This window comes from Malus sylvestris, chromosome 7 (genome assembly GCF_916048215.2).
Source record: "Malus sylvestris chromosome 7, drMalSylv7.2, whole genome shotgun sequence".
In the NCBI taxonomy this organism is placed as follows: Eukaryota; Viridiplantae; Streptophyta; class Magnoliopsida; order Rosales; family Rosaceae; genus Malus; species Malus sylvestris.
In genome coordinates, this window is record NC_062266.1 from 23,214,376 (window position 1) to 23,235,207 (window position 20,832).

The 20,832-nt window shown below is 42.2% G+C and overlaps 2 protein-coding genes across 2 annotated transcripts; one reads left to right on the top strand and one right to left on the bottom strand.

Moving 5' to 3' along the window:
* Positions 1-1,002: 1,002 nt before the first annotated feature.
* On the bottom strand, positions 1,003-4,429 carry LOC126629814 (conserved oligomeric Golgi complex subunit 4). The gene is made up of 2 exons (XM_050299954.1): positions 2,739-4,429; positions 1,003-1,798 (listed from the first exon to the last, which is right to left on the bottom strand). Exons 1-2 carry the CDS (start codon positions 4,305-4,307, stop codon positions 1,169-1,171), a joined length of 2,199 nt encoding a protein of 732 aa, XP_050155911.1. The 5' UTR covers positions 4,308-4,429; the 3' UTR covers positions 1,003-1,168.
* A 1,106-nt stretch (positions 4,430-5,535) lies between these two features.
* Positions 5,536-7,033, top strand: LOC126629815 (29 kDa ribonucleoprotein A, chloroplastic). Its single transcript, XM_050299955.1, has 3 exons — positions 5,536-6,074; positions 6,258-6,563; positions 6,654-7,033. Exons 1-3 carry the CDS (start codon positions 5,604-5,606, stop codon positions 6,720-6,722), a joined length of 846 nt encoding a protein of 281 aa, XP_050155912.1. The 5' UTR covers positions 5,536-5,603; the 3' UTR covers positions 6,723-7,033.
* The last annotated feature ends 13,799 nt before the right edge of the window (positions 7,034-20,832 follow it).

Below are 20,832 nucleotides of genomic sequence, written 5' to 3' on the forward strand. Positions count from 1 at the left end.
CTATGAAAATACTCCAAAGCTTAGCTTCCATGATGATTCATTTGCCCAAATTATTTTCAGCCTACAAAACCTGAAAATACAATCCATTGATTCCTCTACATTAGAGCGGATTGGACAACAAGGGTCCTCTTCTAGCTCTCTACACACGTTAGCGAAGACTTTCCATGACCAATAGTCCAGAGGAAAGTCACCAATTTGGGTGGGAGCTTAAGATTCCAAATGAAATTCCATTTCCAGGGAATGATATCATCATCGCCAAAGAGAAAGAGATACAGTTTTCACAGAAAATGTTCCAGATTTGGTGAGGCTCCAAATTAATTTATCTTCCCTATTATTTGCAATACCAATATGTAAACTGAAAATTTGTTCCACAATATTTGGAGGAAGGCAAGAGTACAACAAATCCATATTCCAACCAAAATCAATAAGGAAGTCTTCAACAATCCATTCAAGCACATCATCTGAAAAGGGGATGGTAGCAAACTCTTCAAGCACACCACACTCAAGCCATTTGTCTTTCCAAAGATTAATATGGCTTCCAGATCCGACTCTCCATCACTATAGAAACTGGGAGGCGAGTAGATTGCATTGAGTATATCAAAGGGGCTTGAGGCGACTGAATGGAGATAAACAAGCCTACCTGCCATAGGGAAGAGAGATTTTTCAATGTGACGGGAACATGGAGTGATACATCACATGTCACTATACAAATTGTATGATGTGTGCTAAAAAATTAATAGCTTGAAAAAATAAAATGTCCCACCACTTATATAAAAACACGTGGTATGCTACTCATGTTCCTGTCACAATGAAAAAAATGTTGCCAAACGTCTCTTTGTTGATTCCAGAATGCTAAAAAGGGGCACCCAAGTAAACGGAGTTGTTTTCTTAATCAACGAGTATCGTTCATTGAGATTTGAATTGAAGAACTCCTTTTTTAAGACTAATGCCAGAGAAGCGAAAATGCGTTCTCATTATTTATTTTATTTTTATATATAGCAATTCTAGTATGAAAAAATCTATAAATTCATAATCCAAGTATTCTTCTACACTGTATGAGTTTGAAGGTAAATTAGTACAAAAACTGGTAATAATATGAATGAAGAATAATATTTATGAAGAAGAAAACAAAAGAATGTGAAGGTTTAAGTGTCGATTGGGATGGGGATTACAACTTAAGAGCGGAAATTGCTTCTGGTTTAAAATCAACTCTCAGACCCAGGACTCGCCTGACCTCGGCTGGGGTCAGTCTCCAGGTCATAGGTCCCGAGTTCTCGCCCCAGAAATCAAGAATCTCCGAGACCTTTTCCAAGTTCAGGATTGTCGCCATTTGTGTGAGACGCGCAAATTTGTCTCTGACGGTCCTTTGAGTCATACCAGAGAAGTGGCTTACCAATGCCCTGGCATCTCTGTCCAGCTGAAGGCCTCCAAGTTGGCTGAATCTCTTCTGCATCATAATCACTTCAAGCCTCTTCACAATGAACTCGATGACAAAATGCACAAATGAGTCGTAGTTGTTGGCAGTCATTAGCGGCTGGAGCCATGCTACATTCGTCTCAACAGCATGAAGAAGTCTTTGAACCCATGGGTCGTTAACCTCATTATCTGCGTATTCAGCCTCTGATAGCTCATAGCTGATCGTTGCCACATTATCTAGCACTGGACGGATACGGGGTGTCACAGTAGCCACAAGTTGTTCCAAGCCAGCATTCAACGCTTGCTTGAATGTGTTGCTCATATCCCCTAGCTCGGACAGGCAAGACTTGACCTTTTCTCTATCAACTGGCGCAGGAAACACCTGATAAACATGATACGTTCCCGTTTAATCCACGATATTGGAATTACTTTGATATAGAAGGAAATAATATGTAGCGCAAACATTTAAATCCAACCAAACGAATGATCACATCAGATGATAACATCAAACATGAACTTAAGACAAGCGAGAAGGATATAAAAGAAGCCAAAAGACTACTTGCACAATTTTGCGAGTGTGTGACAAATGTCAAACCGATCTAGATTTCAATACTTAGAGTTCCAGTACAGGCAAGAAGGTGGGTGAAAGCAATTAGCAAATGGGCGATTTGCAAAAGGCCAAATTGTCTTACTGAGTTACAATGCTCTCTTGACTCTTCATTTCTATGGACAAAATTTCAGTAAAAAACATGGAAACAATTAACCATAAAACTGAAACCTCCAAAGGCTTAAGGAGGTAAAGGCAACAGCTACATGAACAAACCATACGCCATCTATAAAACAACAGAACACAAGCCCGTATTCTTTTTTCCTTGTCGACTGACTGTCCTTATCGACTTAAAAGACAACAAATAAGAAATCTTAACTATGAAGACTCATGTTACCAAGTCTACGATAGCAGCAGTGATCAATCATGCACAATCAGTGGGCAACCACACATCACTCTTTCACAATTAACACTGTACCATCAAACTCCATTTCCCATTTGTATTAGCAGGAAATTCTGTGAAGTGCTCAAGTATGTAGCATTCTATTATGTTCGCAAACATTGTCAAGGCCATTGGAAACTCCAACTACAGGAAATTGGATACATCAAATGCAGGTTTGACTAAACCTAAGTATGCATAATTATAGTGATTTGGGGATTCTAACCTAATACAAAGCGAAATGCAAGCCAAAGACTTGCCCAAACAATGTAGTTATTATTCATGTCACAAATCCTGATAATTAAAGCACAGAGTAAAGCAAATCATTTCAATTACCTCTAAGCATTGCTCCTCAATCTCGTGCTTTAGTTTGAGGACGTACTCGCTACTGACATCCATATTATTCAAAACCGTGGCAATCTCCGTCCCAGTTTTTTGCACCCCAACACCACCTAGGAACAGCTTTGCGCCAAGATTTGGCTCTCTCATCCTCTCTTGCAAAGCCTCGTGATACTCATTGCTCAACAAACTACTCGCACCACTCAACACAGCAATCACTGAGCTGATGTTCAAAGTGGATATTGCCCTCCGCAAGCAACTCTGCAAAACATAGAACACGTCGTCCACCATTGAAGTCGTGAGACTGTCAGGCACATGTTCATCGATCCTTATAGCCTTCCTCACATTCTCCACCATAAAGAAACCTTCTAATATGACATAAAACCCGGTAATGTCCTGAACCACCTTGTTAAAACTTCCACTCCTAAAAGCCTTAGTGGCTCGTGGACCTAAATCCGGGTCAACATTCGTCAAGCCCTTGATCTTAGACACCATGAACTCAGTGTAATCCTCACCCAACTGCATCAAAGACAATATCTCCTCCAAGAACAGTTCAACCTCTCTCGGGTCGGGTCCCTCTGACCCAACACCAACGCCACCCACATTGAGCAAATTCTTGTTCTGGGCATTGATCTCGGAGCTTAACTTAGGCAATTTCCTATAGTCCATGTACTTCTTCAAGATCAAACTACCCCTCGTATCGCACTCCTCTTGAAGCTCACAAATGGCGTAAACAACTCCGTCTTCACCACAAAGCCCTCTCAGAATTTCATCGTTCTCTTCCACCGCCAAAACTATGTCCTTGAACAAATTGGTCAAACACCCAACAAAATTGACCGCCTGGGTCGGATTGTTCTGCTCCATTAGCTCCACCAAGTGCTCGAATTCGAGCCGGGATCGCATCCCAATCACCTTCCGCAAGTACCCAACGTAAACCTGCAAACCCTCCGTTTCTAACCCTAACGGAGTGTAGAGCCTGATGAATCTCAATACATTGGAATGCTCCCTCTGGTCAACCGCCGCCGAGAGCTTCTTCCTGACGATGGATTCGAGCTGCCGCTTCGATTCCATGAGCTGCTCCCGCTGGTCGGCGCCGGAATCCCGGTACTCGGAGTCGATCTGGAGGAAGCGCTGGACGTAATTGGCGGCTGCCTCGTAGTCCTGGGCGTCGAGGGCCTGCTTCACGCCATCGATACAGTTGCCGCGCTCGACGATGGCGTCTAGGCGGAGGAGCGTGGATTTGACGCGGGACTGGGCGAGATCGAGCTCGCGGACCTTGGCGCTGACGTTGTCGGCGAGGTCGCAGGTGGAGGTGACGTTGGAGAGGACGTGGTCGGAGTCGGCCTTTACGATGTCGAGAACCTGGGAGGACTTGCGGAGGGCGAGGAGCTGCTTGTCGAGGTCGGAGCGCTGGGAGAGGAGGTTGTCGAGGTCCAGATCTAGGGATCGCTGGTAGGCGATGCACTCGTGGAGGAGGCGCGTCATGGCGCCGACGTCCGTCAGGGCTCGCACGTGAGAGAGGGCCTCTTGGGTACCGAACTTAATGGACGGTTGATCCGATTCCATTGCCTTGATCCGGTGTCTCTGGGCGACGACGTTTTGGTTGTGATCTGCGTGCTCGGGTCTCAGATGTGTCGGTTGGACTGTTGCAGAAGAAGAGAAGACGAAGCCAAAAAAATGCCGAGAGAAAAAACAAAAACTTTTTGTATTTAAACAACTCATCTCGGTTTACACAATTTCTATTTTTACCCCTATAAACATTTAAAGTTAAACTTTTTATTAAGTTCACCATATTTATTCTAAAAACATCCTTAATTTTGGCATCATGCATATGAATTAAGGTTTTAAAAGACGTTAGGTGCTAATCGGATGGCTAGTTGGAACCTAGGCTAGCGCTTAGACAGGGGCCTAGATGGATTCAATGAATTTAAGTAAATATATTATATATCGTACAAATAAGTGTCTAATTATACTTAATAAATACATGATTTCATAAGAACACATAAATTAGAAAATAAAAATGACATAGATATTATATAATATTAGAACATAATGAAAATATGGGGAACACTTATATCATGTGTGTTCATCAATATTCAATAGGTCTCTTACAATTATTTTAACAAAACAAAATGCAAAACAAAAGTTTTATAGTTTCTGTCTAAGTAAGAGTCGCGATCTAGGCAGGTTTGGACAGGCTAGATGGGCCCCTAGGCATTCTAGGCGTTCTTTCTTAATTTTCAAACACATAGCAAGTAATCAGGGCGAGCCAATCACTTAGCTCCTAAGCGAGACTAGACGGAGATTTTTAGAATAGTGCTATGAATACTACGTCATGTAAGAGCATCTTCAAAGAGATGTCAAAAGATAAATGTCAAATGTTAATTTGATAGCTGATGTAACAATGTCAGATTTTCTCTTTTTCCAACTGGTATGTTTTAAAAGGAAATCAATTAAAATAAATTTTCAAGATTTATAATTGGTGCATTAATGGACACAATAAAATAATTAAAAATTATTTGACATCACATTTTCTCATATATCAAATTTGACATATGAAAACTCATATCACTTAGATTTGATATATTGTTTGAAACTTGCTCCTACCTTCAAATTTGATTACGTGACATTTCATTTAGGTCCAACACGTAGGAAGCGATAGTGTCTTGCTTCTCCGAAACCTAGTTTGGGCTTTAAATAAATCTGGGCCGGGTAATCTAACGGATTGTGGAGCCTTTGGATGCCCGGACTCGGAGAGCCGTGATCTCATTATCTTATCCACATCACCAATAACACAAATATGGAGACTGAAACAAAAAAAAAAAAAAATCCAAGTTGTGTAGCTGCTGATCAGCTCTGGCTATGGCGGCCACTTGCTTAAACCTAACACCCACTCTATCTTCCTCTTGGATTACACCAAAACGCACCGTTTCAAATTGGGTCTCGTCGCCTTTATTGCAGCAGAAGATTAAGTACCCCAATTTGAAGGCTGGGGTTTTCACGGCGTTGGCTGTGGTGGAAGAGCGGGAGGGAGGCCTAGTCACTGACGACGGAGGAGTGGCGGAGTACGAGTACGACAGTCGAAACGACGACGATTCGGATGGGGGATTGGACGACAAGCAAGAGCAGTCAAGACCCTGTGAGCTGTACGTGTGCAATATTCCGAGAAGCATTGATGTTCCGGACCTGATGGAAATGTTCAACCCTCACGGGACTGTTTTCTCCGTCGAGATTTGCAGGAGCCCGGATACTGGGCTCAGCCGCGGATGCGGCTACGTTACCATGGGATCCATGGCCGCTGCGAAAACCGCCATTGCTGCATTGGATCGATCTGTTAGTACTAAACTTATCCACCCTTTTAGCGCTTCATTATATTCTTAGTTTAACTGAATGCTAGTACCAAATCGGATGAGCTCCCCGGTGAGTCCGGGTTCAAATCCCCCTATCCGTAGTTTGGATTAGTTTAAAGTAGAATATCGCTCGTAATATAACTGAATGTTAAATTTGTTTTTGAAGGATGTTGGAGGGAGGGAAATGCGGGTGAGATTTTCGGTTCATATGAATCCGAAGAGGAAGAACACCGAGGCATTGAATTCATCACCGGTGAAAAACATGGTGTATGAGAGCCCTCACAAACTCTACGTCGGCAACCTTGCGCGGGCTGTCCAGCCTCATGTTTTGAGAAGCCATTTTAGCCAGTTTGGGACTGTAGCTAGCGCAAAAGTGTTGCACGACCGCAAGGCAGGGAAGAATCGCGCTTATGGGTTCCTTTCTTTCTCTTCGGCTGCAGAACGCGATGCAGCAATGTCGTTAAATGGAACGGTAAATACTTGAACTCCAACGTGAGATTTGGTCCTTCGATTTCCTGTTCCATATCCGTTCTCCTTGTGACTTAATCAATTGCACTGGCAGGAGTTCTGCGGTCGGAGAATAGTGGTTAGAGGACTTCCAGAAACGACTTACACTGCAGCAAAGACTTGATCAGTCACTCACATGCTTTGGTAATGGCTACTAAGCATCATTCTTGGCAAATCAGATACGCAGCGCTAGCGGTCATCCATCCGAATGCCTGCCGGATTATAAAACTTTTACATTTGCATCGCAACAATGTGCCTAGTCTTCATAGTTTTGTGCAATACAAACATTGGCGGACAGCGGTGAGTTGTTTCATAGATTTGTGTATCGTGTATTTAGAGAGCAAGAGAAAGTGAAGAGGCTAGTTGATGATACAGTAAGAATACTTGTTAACTTTTCATATACATGCAGAGAAATGATGTTATTTCTACCAGAAAGTCAATTTCTTTGCTGCACTGAACACTGGGACCACAATTAACGAGTAAATATCACGAAAATGAAGAGAAAACAATGCTGTACACAACAAGTTGACCTCCAGAATTTCTTGAATGTTGTTCTTAGAATCAGAACTAAGAAAGCTTCTTGTAAAACGTAGGCGAATTCAAGGTAGGATGTCTAAAATTCAGCCAAACTCAGACAACAACAACAACGTCAATGCTCAAACTATGCGAGTAGGCTGATCTTTGCCTACAAACAAACACAAAAGCATACAGCTTCTACACAATCCCAGAAAGAGATCTGTTTCAGTAGCATTACAATCATACTAGCTGTGAACCATGAGCACAATCCGGTTCCCAATTGAAACAAAATTAAACCTGTAGCGACTAACTTCAGTTGCTTGGAGCAAGATGCATCCTTTGGAAGAGCACTTGTCACATTTATGACTGGATTTCGTGAAACACAGAAAAAACTGGAGCTAGCAACTCGACCAAAATCTAACAGATCCCAGGAAGTAATAAAAACCAGAGAGCCAAGTACCAAAAAGCATTTAGTAACCTCTTGTTTGGGTAAAATTGGCTATTCCTGGACTAGCACATGTTTTCCGTTGTAATTATTTTAGTCTAAGTTTGTCTCTCGTACTCTCGATCACTAAAATAACAAGCGTTTCAGTGACATCCATTCAGGTAAGTTTGTCATGTATATGCATTCATGTAGTTAGGATTAACTACAATATATTAGACCAATCAATTTGGCATGATTATTGTTACGGTGATATGTCTACAGAGAAAAGAGTATACTTGGGTTTATTTACATGATAGGTAGGATTTAATCAAAGCCCATGACTTTTAAGTGTGAACAAAACCTTAGCATATACATCCGGATGAGTCACTTGATAATTTAGTTTTATGCCTTGTTATCTCAACACCTTCAAATGTTTTTGGTTTTATTTTTATCTCCTTTATGTAGAGTTTTAAGTCATTTTGAAGTCTCCTACTGCAGCTTATATATAGATGGGATTACATTAGGGTTTCGTTTTTGCTGTTGCCGCATGTTATTGATATAGGGGTCTAGGTTAAAAAGGAGTTGTGGTTGCTGCCATTGCGTTTTCGTGGAAGTGAAAAGGATGCTGTTGCGTTTTCATGAAAGTGAAAAGGATCTTGTTGCTATACGAGAATAAGTTTTTTTAGTCTTGGATTGCTTCACTACTTTCATTGTTTAAGTCATATATATATGATACTCTACAACGACTACATGCATTATATAGATCCATTACTTGCTGCATGTTTTAGATCTATTGCACCAGGATTTTGCCTCGTTAAATCCTACATCCTTGTGCACTTTTTATTTATCGTTCTAATTGCATATGAGTATGATAGTTTGATATGTGATGTGAATGTAGATTTAATTTGAGAACTCAAAATTAAATTGAAAATTGAATTGGATTTTTAAATTGGAATCTATTCACCCATCTAGGTTAAACTAGTACCATCCTATAGAACTTTCACCTCTCCTAGGGTTAGCCTGTTAAACTAAACTCAAAATACTAAAGATTATATCTTAGTTCATAATATGGAATTGTTCTAGCAATCAAACCACAACAAGTCTGTTTAAATCAAGAACGAGAAGAACATGACTAACCTGTAGATGAGGAAGACGATGTAGAAGCCATCCTGACACAGAAACTTCTCCTCTCTTGCAAGATCTCGATGCTCAATCAAACAATAGGTATTTGATTCTCAATAGAGTCTGTATCTTGTGAGAGCAGCATCCCATGTTATTTATATTGTGAAAAACAACTTGATTGCCCTATTACAATCCTATAAGGAATACTAAACCATAATCCTTATCCAAGCATGAGTCTTAATCCGAGTAAGTTGATGAGTCTCAATTCTATAAAATAGAACAACTCCAATTACGCAGACTTCTTCATATTAATTCAAAACACTTTAATGATTATTACAAGTCTCACAAGAATCACACTCACACTCTAAACCAGAAAATCTACATGGTATCAAAGTAGGTTTTGAAAATTGCCTCTAGCCATTTTTTTCCGTTGCATCTTTCCTTCAATCTTAAGCCATGGCTGAAGAAGATTCAGTAAACATAGAGGGTGACATCTCGCATACCTCTCCTTCAAATTTCTCATACGTCAAGGTTAACACCAATCAACGTTTGTGTTCAGTTCTCTTGAACGAGTTTAATTATCTCCCTTGGTCTCGAGTTGTGTGTCTTGCTCTCGGCGGCAAAGGGAAATTAGGGTTTGTAAATGGAAGTGTGGAAGCTCCAGACATCCCTTCCTCTACATATGATGCATGGCTTTGCAAGGATAAACTTGTCATGTCCTTGCTGCTTAACACCATGGAGAAACATGTTGCTGAGATTGTTAGCTATTACAATTCTTTATGTGAGCTTTGGAAAGCCTTGCAAGATATGTATGGAAATCAAAACAACTATGCACGTGTCTTTCAACTTAAGAAGGACATTGCTAGTGCCCAACAAGAAGGGAAAACATTTGTTCAACACCTTGGACGCCTCAAGACTATGTGGAATGAGTTGGATGTATACCTTCCATATACCACAGATCCTACCATTTTCTTGAAATGAGCCGAGGAAGACAGAATCTACCAGCTGTTGGGGAGTTTGAACTCCGAGTACGAGGATCTAAGGAGTCACATCTTGATGAGTTAAGAGCTTCTCACCTTCAACAATGTCTGTGCAACTATCCAATGAGAAAAAGCAAGAAAGAGAATGATGAATGCTAAGCACAACTCTAGACTGACTGAGACTTGTGCATATGCCTCAAATTACAAGACCTCAGAGGCTAAGGTGTACAAGGGTAGAAATCCACACCTGAAATGTAAATATTGCAATGGCGTTGGTCATGTGGAAGACAAGTGTTGGGAACTTCATCCTGAACTTAAGCCTAAGTTCAACAAAGATGGAAAAATGATACCAAGGTCCTCACAGCAATTTCAACCTCAGTACAAGGCCCAACTTGCTAATGCTCATCCAAGGTTCTAAAAAACGCTAGGCGCTAGTCAGGCGGTGGGCTAGCGCCTAGGCGGATTTAGGTAAATTTCTTGTATGTCTTGTAAATAAATGCATATTGATACTTACAAAAAATTATACTTGTATGAAATCCATGGATAAGATAATAAAAGAATGATAAACTGCAAAAAGAGTATCCAACAAGTCCAAAATTTAAAAATACCTTAAACATATATGCCATATAACCATACTACCATAGTGAGGAGTATTGTAGGATTATGATGACACATGTACAAGTACAACAAGTTCACAATTTAAAACAACATAAAATTCAAAATAGGAGGAAAATAAGGAAATATAGTAATGTAAGATAATTATCTTTAGCATCCCGAAATTTAAGTTGATACACACCTATTCGGCTATTCTATAAAATTAACAAAATTTCAAGGTATAAACATAGGCGCATGTAGTACCAACTGTGAATGAAAATGTCTTCCTTGTGCTGTCATCTTTAGCGGCCCCCAACGTATTCACTAGCTTTGGAATACCACCCATCTCCACAATTTTCATTCTCCTTTCATCTGTAAATCAAAAGAAGACATAAATTTTTTAGCACCTATACCTGTATGTAAAACACATAGAAAATGTTCAAAAGAAATATTGTGCCGTTGCTGGTTTTGGTAATATTGGCTTATTTCTCTGCCAATATCGGCTTATTTCTCTGCCAATATCCAATATTTTTTTAACTTTTTGATAACTTTTTTTTTCCGATGTCCTTTTCATGCAACTCACTTTATCCAATCATATATGTGAAATTGGATAGTCACTAGTCAAAGATGGGATTTCTATCAACCTTATTTTTAAATTTTAATTCATACCACTATACCACCAAGTATATATCTAAATGAATGAGCTTTCTCAAAATTAGACATAGAAAAGAAAATCAAGCTACGAAAGTTACCAGGCATCAAACTCTTCTTCACCATATCCCTCTAAGACTCTCTCGGTGTCGGATTCAAACTCAACTTCTTCATCATCTCCTTCTTCTTCCGTGTCCTCATCCGATAGAAAATCTTCTTCATGAAGTTCTCTTACTTCAATATTTTTGGAACTTCCCCTAGGCTCTAGGCAACTACCTACCTCCGATGTCTCTCTACTTCCCGAACCAAGCTCAAGCTCTTCATCACCACCCTCCAAAATCCAACCTTGAGCCATACTAGCTTCACTTGCAAGTAGTATGTCCACTTTCTTCTCCTTCTCTCTTTTCTTCTTGTTCATAATCCTTGCATTAAATTGGACATACACCAAATTATTTAATCTTGTTGTATCTAGTCTATTCCTTTTCTTTGTATGTATGCCTTCAAAGGAACTCCAATTTCTTTCACAACCGGATGAACTTGTAGTCAATGAGAGAATCTTTATAGCCATCCTTTGCAAATTAGGCACACCATTTCCATAATTATATCACCATGCAACTAATGAAGAAAAAAAGCACACAATTAGTAATGAAAAATAAGTAGTAAACTCAAATTTAATAAATAAAAGTTAAAACATAAGCATATGTGAAATGAATATTCATACCCGGATTATAGTTTTCATCATTCTCAATGCATCCAATTTCGGTCAAATGTATTCCAAATCCACCTTCATTTACCCTATACTTGTGCATCTCAACATGTTCGTGGCAGGAATTTCCGCTGGGGATGTTTCCTGGCCGACCAGCACACAGCTCCCCTGGAGGTTGGCGCCGGTTGAGGGCTGCTGTCGGGCTTCTGCTTCGTTTCTGGGCGTTGTCGGGCAAGTCTTGTCGGGCAAGACTCTTCGGGCAAGGCTCTTCGGGCAAGGCTGAAAGAGAAGGACAACGTTAACTTTGAGAGGTGCCTTTGTGGGGCCTTAGGTATAGGCCTTGAGGCTCACAATCAAGGTTAACATTTAGGTGCTCAGGCGTGCCACTGCCATCTTTAGCATGGCAGATGTAAAATGGTTGTCGTTCTTTCATTGTATATATATATATATATATGTATCCAAGAAACCGTGTTAGTTACAACAGGTGCCTTTGTGGGGCCTTAAATGTAGGCCTTGAGGCTTCCCATCAATAACTAAACCAGTGCTCGAACACATCATATTTATTCTTGTGATTGTAGGAGTCTTCTAACTATTATATTTCTGATTACCTGAATCCAAGGAATAGAACGAACCCAAATGGGTGCCTTTGTGGGGCCTTAGGTGTAGGCCTTGAGGCTTCCCATCAGAGTTCATTCTTATGCTTAGACTCTTGAGATCGCTGAATAGGATGAATCCAAATGGATGCCTTTGTGAGGCCTTAGGTGTAGGCCTTGAGGCTTTCCATTAGAGTTCATCCCATACTTAAGCGTTCTATGATAATCATGATATAATAGAAAGAAAACTAGAAGGTAGGTCGATTACTTGCGCCCCAAGTAACTTCGGACTTCTCGTTTATCAAGGATTGTCGTGGATGGGTTAAGTCCACATAAAGTTCTTTTTTATGCCTTGAGGCCAAGGACTTTTAAACTAATCAGATTTACATGCCTGCGGGCTTAGGACTTGGATCTGATTTAAGCATCGAAGATATATTTAAATCGGATCCAAGTATTGAGAAAGCTTTGTCATAGTGATTTTGCTAGGAACAGACTTGCATATAACTAAAAATATACAACATATTGCTAGACTTTAAAGAAAGAGAAGAAAAAGACAGAACAAAGCAGGTCGGGCAAGATTAAACCTTATCAATTAAGGCTGATCGTCTTGCAGGTCCCTATCTTTGTGGTTCTGTCAAAGGTCTGAAAGCTTAGAGGTGGAGAGGGGGAAGGAGAATACAAAAGGGTGAATCGATACTACAACAAGTTAGAGCAGGGTAGCAGAGCTATTACAAAGTTTAGGAGAAAAGAGTATCCCGCAGGGGATAAAGGCTGGTCCCGAATGGGATGAAGGCTTGGCTGACTACAGCTTCGTTTGGAAGGCAAATCTGGCTTTGAGCAGAGTTTTGGCTTGTATTTGTTTGTTTGTTTGAGTGTCCTTATTCATGTCTTCTCTTCCTCCTTTTATAGACTACTCGGTTTGGCTCCTGTAGCAACAGCTTTGCCCGAATGCGGTCTGAGGGTGATGACTCATCAGCTTTATTACATGTAATGCCACCATAAAGTACTTTATGGGCTGTGTAGTCTGATCAGTCTACACCACTTGGTCCTTAGGTAGGTAGGCAAGTGGCCTTTGTGATTTGTATCAAGTCAGAAAAGGCCCTTTCCTGCCTTCCCAAGTTTCGGCTGGGTTTTGATCTTCTATTCCTCTAGGCCCCCTTTTGGGCTGACTCCATCCTTGGGCCTAAAGTTCAGTTTTAATCCAAACAGTGCCCCCTTCAATTAATGTGAAGGTTAGAATCCCAAGCGTCGACATTGATTGAATACCCGCATGCATGCATATCCGTCCTTGGGAATTGGTGCTTCCGGTGCCCCTTGCTCTTCTCATGACCCTTGAACTGTCCTTTGAGCCCTATAAAATCTAGCTCGGGATTCCTCCTATCAAACTACCAACTTCCCTTTGGCTCTGGCCTTCAACTTCCATCCAACTTGAGCGTTCTTATTTTCTCTTAGCATCTGAGAAATGGGTTCCTTAGGTTTTGAGTGGAGTTTCCTAAAACTCCCATTTCGCAAGAAAATGAGGTTTCACCTGATGACCTCTATCTCCAACACCCTTGGTCGACCGCCTCTCTATCTCCAACACCCCTGGTCAGGCGGTTTCCTCTCGATAGCTTGCCTTCCCGCAAGTCGCAGTGATAAGTTGGGCTTCACCATCACATATGGTGACAGCCCCGTCGGAGGATCCTCTACTAGGCCCATGTTGGCCGCACAACCCGATCACCCGATTGGGTTCCATCCATGAAGACGTCGGGAAACTAGCTGAAGACAACACCATACTCAGAGAGAATTAAATGTAATACATAGGATTGGAACTCTGTAATTTTCATCAATTTGTCGACATGAAATAAATAATATTTTAGCAATTTCTGTCTTTCTGTCTTCTTTGAATGTTTGATGAACAAAAAACACTGCATATGAGATTCCCGAAGCTCGTTTCACTCTGCCCCTTCTTCAATGTAACAATCCCTAACATCCCATAATGTAGGATAATATTTCTTTAAGAATCTAACATTAATGGGATGTTTCTGCCCATTTCCTTCGAGGTCCGCTAGGTAGTATCCTCCTTTATTCAAGACTCGACTAATAATAAAAGGACCTTCCCATGTCAGGCTCTACTTTCCAAAACCCCGAAGCTGAGCTCCCAGCGGGAGGACTGTTTTCCATACTAAATCTCCCTCTTTAAAAGACTTTACCTTCACCTTCTTGTTATAAGCTCGGGCAACAGCTATCTTTCCTTCTTGAATCTGGTTCAAGGCTTCAATTCGGGCTACATCCAGGTCTTCAATACCTTGACACATGGCTTCAATATATTCTGCACTATGTAACCCAAATTGATTTTGACTTCTTACGGAACTAACGTTGATCTCCATGGGGAGCACTGCATCTTGCCCGAACGTCAAGGCATAAGGAGTTGTGCCTGTCCCCGCTCTTTTGGAAGTCCTGTATGCCCACAACGTGTTCCCCAACATCTCATGCCACTTTTCTGGACTATCTATCACCACTCTTTTAATAATGTTGACCAGGATCTTGTTGCTAGCTTCGGCCTGCCCATTTGACTGAGGGTAGTACAGACTGGATTGGATCATCTTTATCTTGTACTTGCTTGCAAACTCCTCGACTTCTTTTGAAATAAAAGATGGCCCACGGTCTGTCACTATAGTCTCGGGCACCTCATATCTGTGCAGGATCTTGGTCTCGATAAAATTCTTGACTACGGTGGAAGTTATGGATTTTACTGCTGATGCTTTCACCCACTTGGTGAAGTAATCCGTCGCTACAATTATAAAAGTATGCCCTTTACTGGAAGCTGGATAAATTTGCCCGATAAAGTCCATCGCCCATCCTCGGAACAGCCAAGGCTTGACCACTGGATTCAAAGGTACTGAAGGCACGTGTTGGAGAGGTCCATGCCTCTGACATTCTTCACAACCGCGGGCATAAGACTTGCAGTCTTTTTCCATGTCGGGCCAGAAATAACCGTACCTTCTGAGTAGCCATCTCATCTTTGTCCCTGCTTGATGTGCTCCACATATTCCCTCATGTACTTCGGCCATCACTCTCATGGATTCTTCCTGGCCTAAGCATTTTAACAGTAATCCATCTGGGGTTTTTCTTAGCAGGTTCTTCGCCCATAAGACATATTTGGCTGCTTGCTGCCTATTCTTCTTACTTGTAGGTGAAGAGGGATCCTTCAAATGATGAATGATGGGTGCCCTCCAATCTTCCATCTTGGCTTCTAGAACCATTACATCCAAACTAAATCCCTGATCTAAGATGGAAGGAAGGTTTCTTGTTTGAATCTCGACATCTATTCCATACTTTCTTTCCTGTATTGGCACTCCTGAGGCTAGTTGCGCCATTTCATTGGCTGCCAAGTTAGATCCCCTAGGAATATGATTGACTGATATGTCAGATTCCCAGAAACTCAACAATTGTGTTGCTGCCATATAGTACCCCGCCATAGTGATATGTCTGCACTTGAACTCACCATTTAGCTGGTTTATAACCAACTCTGAATCACCAAAGACTTCTACTTCTGCTGCCCCCAAATCCAACAGGATTTCCAGACCAATAATCAATGCCTCATACTCTGCCCGATTATTAGTATTTTCTTGGTAATCGAGCAGGAATGAGTAATAATGATAAACCCCCTGAGGATTTATAATCACAATCCCAGCCCCTGCAGCCTTCTGAGTGTGGGATCCATCGAAATACAGCTTCCAAGGAGTAATCCAGAGGCCCGTTACTCTTCTTATCTCTTGCTGGATCCAATCTTCTTTGCCCGAAACATCACTTCTTGGTGGGATCCAAACGCTAGTAACCTCCAAACTTCCTGGGATATTGATTACCTCACTTTGAGGTTCCTGATGCTCGGTCAAGAAATCAGCAATTGCCTGGCCTTTGACTGCCCTTTGAGGTACATACTGAAAGCTGAATTCTGACAGTGCTAGAATCTACTTCCCAATCATTCCTGCTAGCATAGGCTTTGACAACATGTACTTTATCACATCTGTTTTGGCAATGATGTGTACGTGACAAGGTAACATATAATGTCTTAGCTTGCTGGCAGTAAAATATAGAGCCAAACACAATCTCTCAACCGGAGAATATCTTGTTTCTACTTCGGTCAAAATTCTGCTGAGGTAGTATACGGCCTGCTCCTTTCCACCTTCATTATTTTGAGCTAGCAAACTCCCAACTGACTTTTCCGAAGCAGAAATATATAGCTTCAAGGGCTTTCCCCTTTGAGGTGGTACCAGCATTGGTGGAGAAGTTAGGTAGGCCTTGATGCTGTCAAATGCCTGTTGGTGGGTCGGCCCCCACTCGAAATTCTCTTTATCTTTCAATCTTAGTAAAGGAGTTAGCGGCTGGATTTTGCTTGCTAAATTGGCAATGAATCTCCTCAAGAAGTTGATCTTGCCTAGTAGCCTTTGAAGCTGCACTTTGTTGATGGGTGGAGGTGACTCCAATATTGCCCGAGACTTGTTTTTGTCCACTTCCACACCTCTCTGATGCACCAAGAATCCCAAGAAGTTGCCCGCTCTTACTCCAAATGCACATTTCTTTGGATTCATCTTCAATTTGTGGATCCGCATCCTTATCAATGCTTGCCTGAGATCTACTAGATGCTGTTCCTCTGTTTTAGATTTCACCACGATGTCGTTGATATATACCTTCATGCTCTGGCCGATTAGATCATGAAAAATGGCATTCATTGCCCTTTGATATGTTGCGCCAGCATTCTTGAGCCCGAATGGCATGACCAGATACTCATATGCCCCCACATGACCAGGACATCTAAAAGCTGTTTTATGAATATCATCTGGAGCCATCTTTATCTGGTTATATCCGGCATTTCCATCCATAAAAGATAAAACTTTATGCTTTGCTACTACATCTATGGATAAATCAGCCATAGGCATGGGGTACTCATCTTTTGGTGTAGCGCCATTAATATTTTTGTAATCAACACAATATCGTACTGCTTTTATTACAGCTTTTAAAACGGGTACGATGTTGGCCAACCACTCCACATATTTGGCTGGTCTGATAAAGCCAGCTTTCACTAGCCTCTCAATCTCTTCTTTGACCTTTTCTTCTATCTTCTTTGACATCCTCCGTGGTGCTTGCTTGACTGGTTTATATCCTTCCTTGATGGGCATTCTATGTTCCACCAAGGTTGGATCTAACCCTGGCATCTCGGTATAATGCCAAGCAAAACAGTCTTTGAATTCTTGCAAAAGACAAATAATCTTGGCCCGATCCTCGGCCCCTAATAAACCACTGATCTGTATTGGTCTTGGATCCTCCTCTGTGCCTAGATCAATAACTTCCAAAGGATCCTGTACTTCGGGTGATGGCTTATCAGGTTATGCACATAAAAATTCGACCAACTCTGGGCTCTCGGACAAGTCGTCTGGCTCATCTAGATCATATATGCATTCGGCCATTTGAATGGCCCTATCCAGTTTTTCACCGCAAGATTCCTCTTCATTTTCATGCTGGCTGGTCGAAGCTTCTCCCTGCCATTCTTGCTCTTCTTGCTCCCTCTCTTGTCTTCTTCCCTTCCCATATACCAACAGTCTTTTAATCAGGGATCTGACTGCCATGACCTGATCTTTCTTCTTTTGTCCAGTCATTGATGGTGTAGGGATTTTGGTATGAGGCAGGGTTTATCCCACTCCTCCTTAGTAAGGAGCATTCCTTGTTCCAAAAGCTTTTGGGCCGTCACCTTGGTAGGGCGGCCGTTCTTATCAGCTCCTGAACATTTCAAGATTCCTATGTTGGGATTGTAGAAACTTGCTTCCGCAACATTGGCTGAGGGGAGGAACGGCCGTGTTTCGGCCTCTACTATCTCCCAAAAGCTTGGTCCTTCAACACCCGCTTCATGATATACAGCCACTTGTTGATGAAGAGTGGAAGGTATGGCTAAACTTTGATGGATCCAATCTCTTCCGAGTAAGGCTCCGTAAGTGGAGGTGCAGTCCACCACAAAGAATGCCAGCATGATCTTTTTGGATCCCAAGTCCACCTCCAAAGGTAATATCCCATGAGTCTTAGTGATAACACCTAAGAAGCTAGATACCGTAAGGTCCGTGGGAATAAGATCTTCTGTACCTCTCCCCATCTTCCTCATCTGCTTGGCCGGTAACACGTTAACAGCTGCTCCTCCATCAATCAAAATTCTTTTGAAGGGCACACCCTCTAGGTGAGCTGAAACATATATAGGCTTCAAATGGTTGGCCAACGAAATACTCGGGCGGCTGAACACCATCTCATCTGTGTAAATCCTTAGAGGACCACCTTTGGATGCTTCTGAGGGCTCAGCCTTGCCCAAGTCTTCTTCTTCCGCTATATCCACATTGACTTGTGCCATCATTGGCTCTGTTGTTAAGTAATCACCCTCCATAGTAGCAGGCTGATCAGGTCTGGCCCCAAACGTGGCGGATAATATATACGCCATGTTGATGTGGAAATTACTAGGCTCGAGTACATCCTCCTTCTTGCTCCCAATTTGGTCCATGAACTCATCTAACCAGGCCATCGCATCGGCTGGAAGCAGAGGTTCTGGTATCCCCTCCTGTTGTGGTTGATCCATACCCTCGTACAGCGTTTGTTTCGGAACTTCACCAAAGGGATCCACCACTGGCAGAGAAAGTGGTTTTGCAACAGTTCCCATGTGAATAGGCTCCGGCTTCCATCCAGGAGTTGGTACCATGATCAGATCTTCTTGAGCTCTTCTCAAGATCCTATACTTCCCAGGATGTCGGTTCTGTGGCACATGATCCCCCACCCCCTCTGCTTTGCTGTTGGCTTTCTCTACCTCATTCTTATTTCGCCAACGGAACTGGCTACTACCTCCAGATGTCGCTCTTTCCAACTTTTGAGTTTTTGAGGTTTTAGAGGTAGTGGGGGTCTTTAAGGAATTCATGTAGGCCTTGTGCTGCCTTTGAACCCTTCTGATCATAGAGGCTCCCATTGGTTTGGTAGGCTGTCCGTTCTTCCCGACCACATACCATTTTCTCCCGAGGTGGGCAGGATTCCCTTTTCTGTCGGGGTTAGCTATCCCATCAGTTCTCTTGACTTCCCTCCCCATCTGGCCATTCTGAGGATGATCTGCACCTCTTTGGATTGTGGCCTCCATCTTTTCTGCCTCGTCAGAAGCTTCATGGTTTCGAAACACTTCTGACAAAGCCTTGGGTTGGGAATCACCTCCTAAGCGTTGAAAAACACTTCGGGAGGTGTCCTTCCTTGTTGCCTGCTTATTTTTCTCGCGGGCTTCTCTTCTTGCATCTTCTTCCTTCCTCCTGATTAACTCGCGATCAATGAGAACTCCAGCCGAAGGAATCTCGAGCTCACACTTACACTGACATTTACTGCATATAACCATCCCCTTGATTATGGCAGCCTTTGGATACTCGGGAAGTTTGTCTATTCTCTCTGTAGGTTTCCCTTTTCCTTTCTCCGCCCACGTCATATTGAGCATATTTATAGGGGCCTCTGAAAAGGGAAATGCAGGGTTGACTACGTCCATCCCGTCTAGCTGGTTGTTTTTACGTCCTTTTCCTTTGGGAGAAACCACATCAATGTCACTTCTAGAGCCCGATGAGGCTTTCTCCAAGCGTTGCAGCATTTGAAATAACGTGGTCTGCAAGTCTTCTAGCATATCTGTTTCTCTATCTTCTGATTAGAGGTCCCACTGGGCGTGCCAAAACTATGTTCGTGGCAGGAATTTCCGCTGGGGATGTTTCCTGGCCGACGAGCACACAGCTCCCCTGGAGGTTGGCGCCGGTTGAGGGCTGCTGTCGGGCTTCTGCTTCGTTTCTGGGCGTTGTCAGGCAAGTCTCGTCGGGCAAGACTCTTCGGGCAAGGCTCTTCGGGAAAGGCTGAAAGAGAAGGACAGCGTTAACTTTGAGAGGTGCCTTTGTGGGGCCTTAGGTATAGGCCTTGAGGCTCACAATCAAGGTTAACATTTAGGTGCTCAGGCGTGCCACTGCCATCTTTAGCATGGCAGATGTAAAATGGTTGTCGTTCTTTCATTGTATATATATATATGTATCCAAGAAACCGTGTTAGTTACAACATGTGCCTTTGTGGGGCCTTAAATGTAGGCCTTGAGGCTTCCCATCAATAGCTAAACCAGTGCTCGAACACATCATATTTATTCTTGTGATTGTAGGAGTCTTCTAACTATTATATTTCTGATTACCTGAATCCAAGGAATAGAACGAACCCAAATGGGTGCCTTTGTGGGGCCTTAGGTGTAGGCATTGAGGCTTCCCATCAGAGTTCATTCTTATGCTTAGACTCTTGAGATCGCTGAATAGGATGAATCCAAATGGATGCCTTTGTGAGGCCTTAGGTGTAGGCCTTGAGGCTTTCCATTAGAGTTCATCCCATACTTAAGCGTTCTATGATAATCATGATATAATAGAAAGAAAACTAGAAGGTAGGTCGATTACTTGCGCCCCAAGTAACTTCGGACTTCTCGTTTATCAAGGATTGTCGTGGATGGGTTAAGTCCACATAAAGTTCTTTTTTATGCCTTGAGGCCAAGGACTTTTAAACTAATCAGATTTACATGCCTGCGGGCTTAGGACTTGGATCTGATTTAAGCATCGAAGATATATTTAAATCGGATCCAAGTA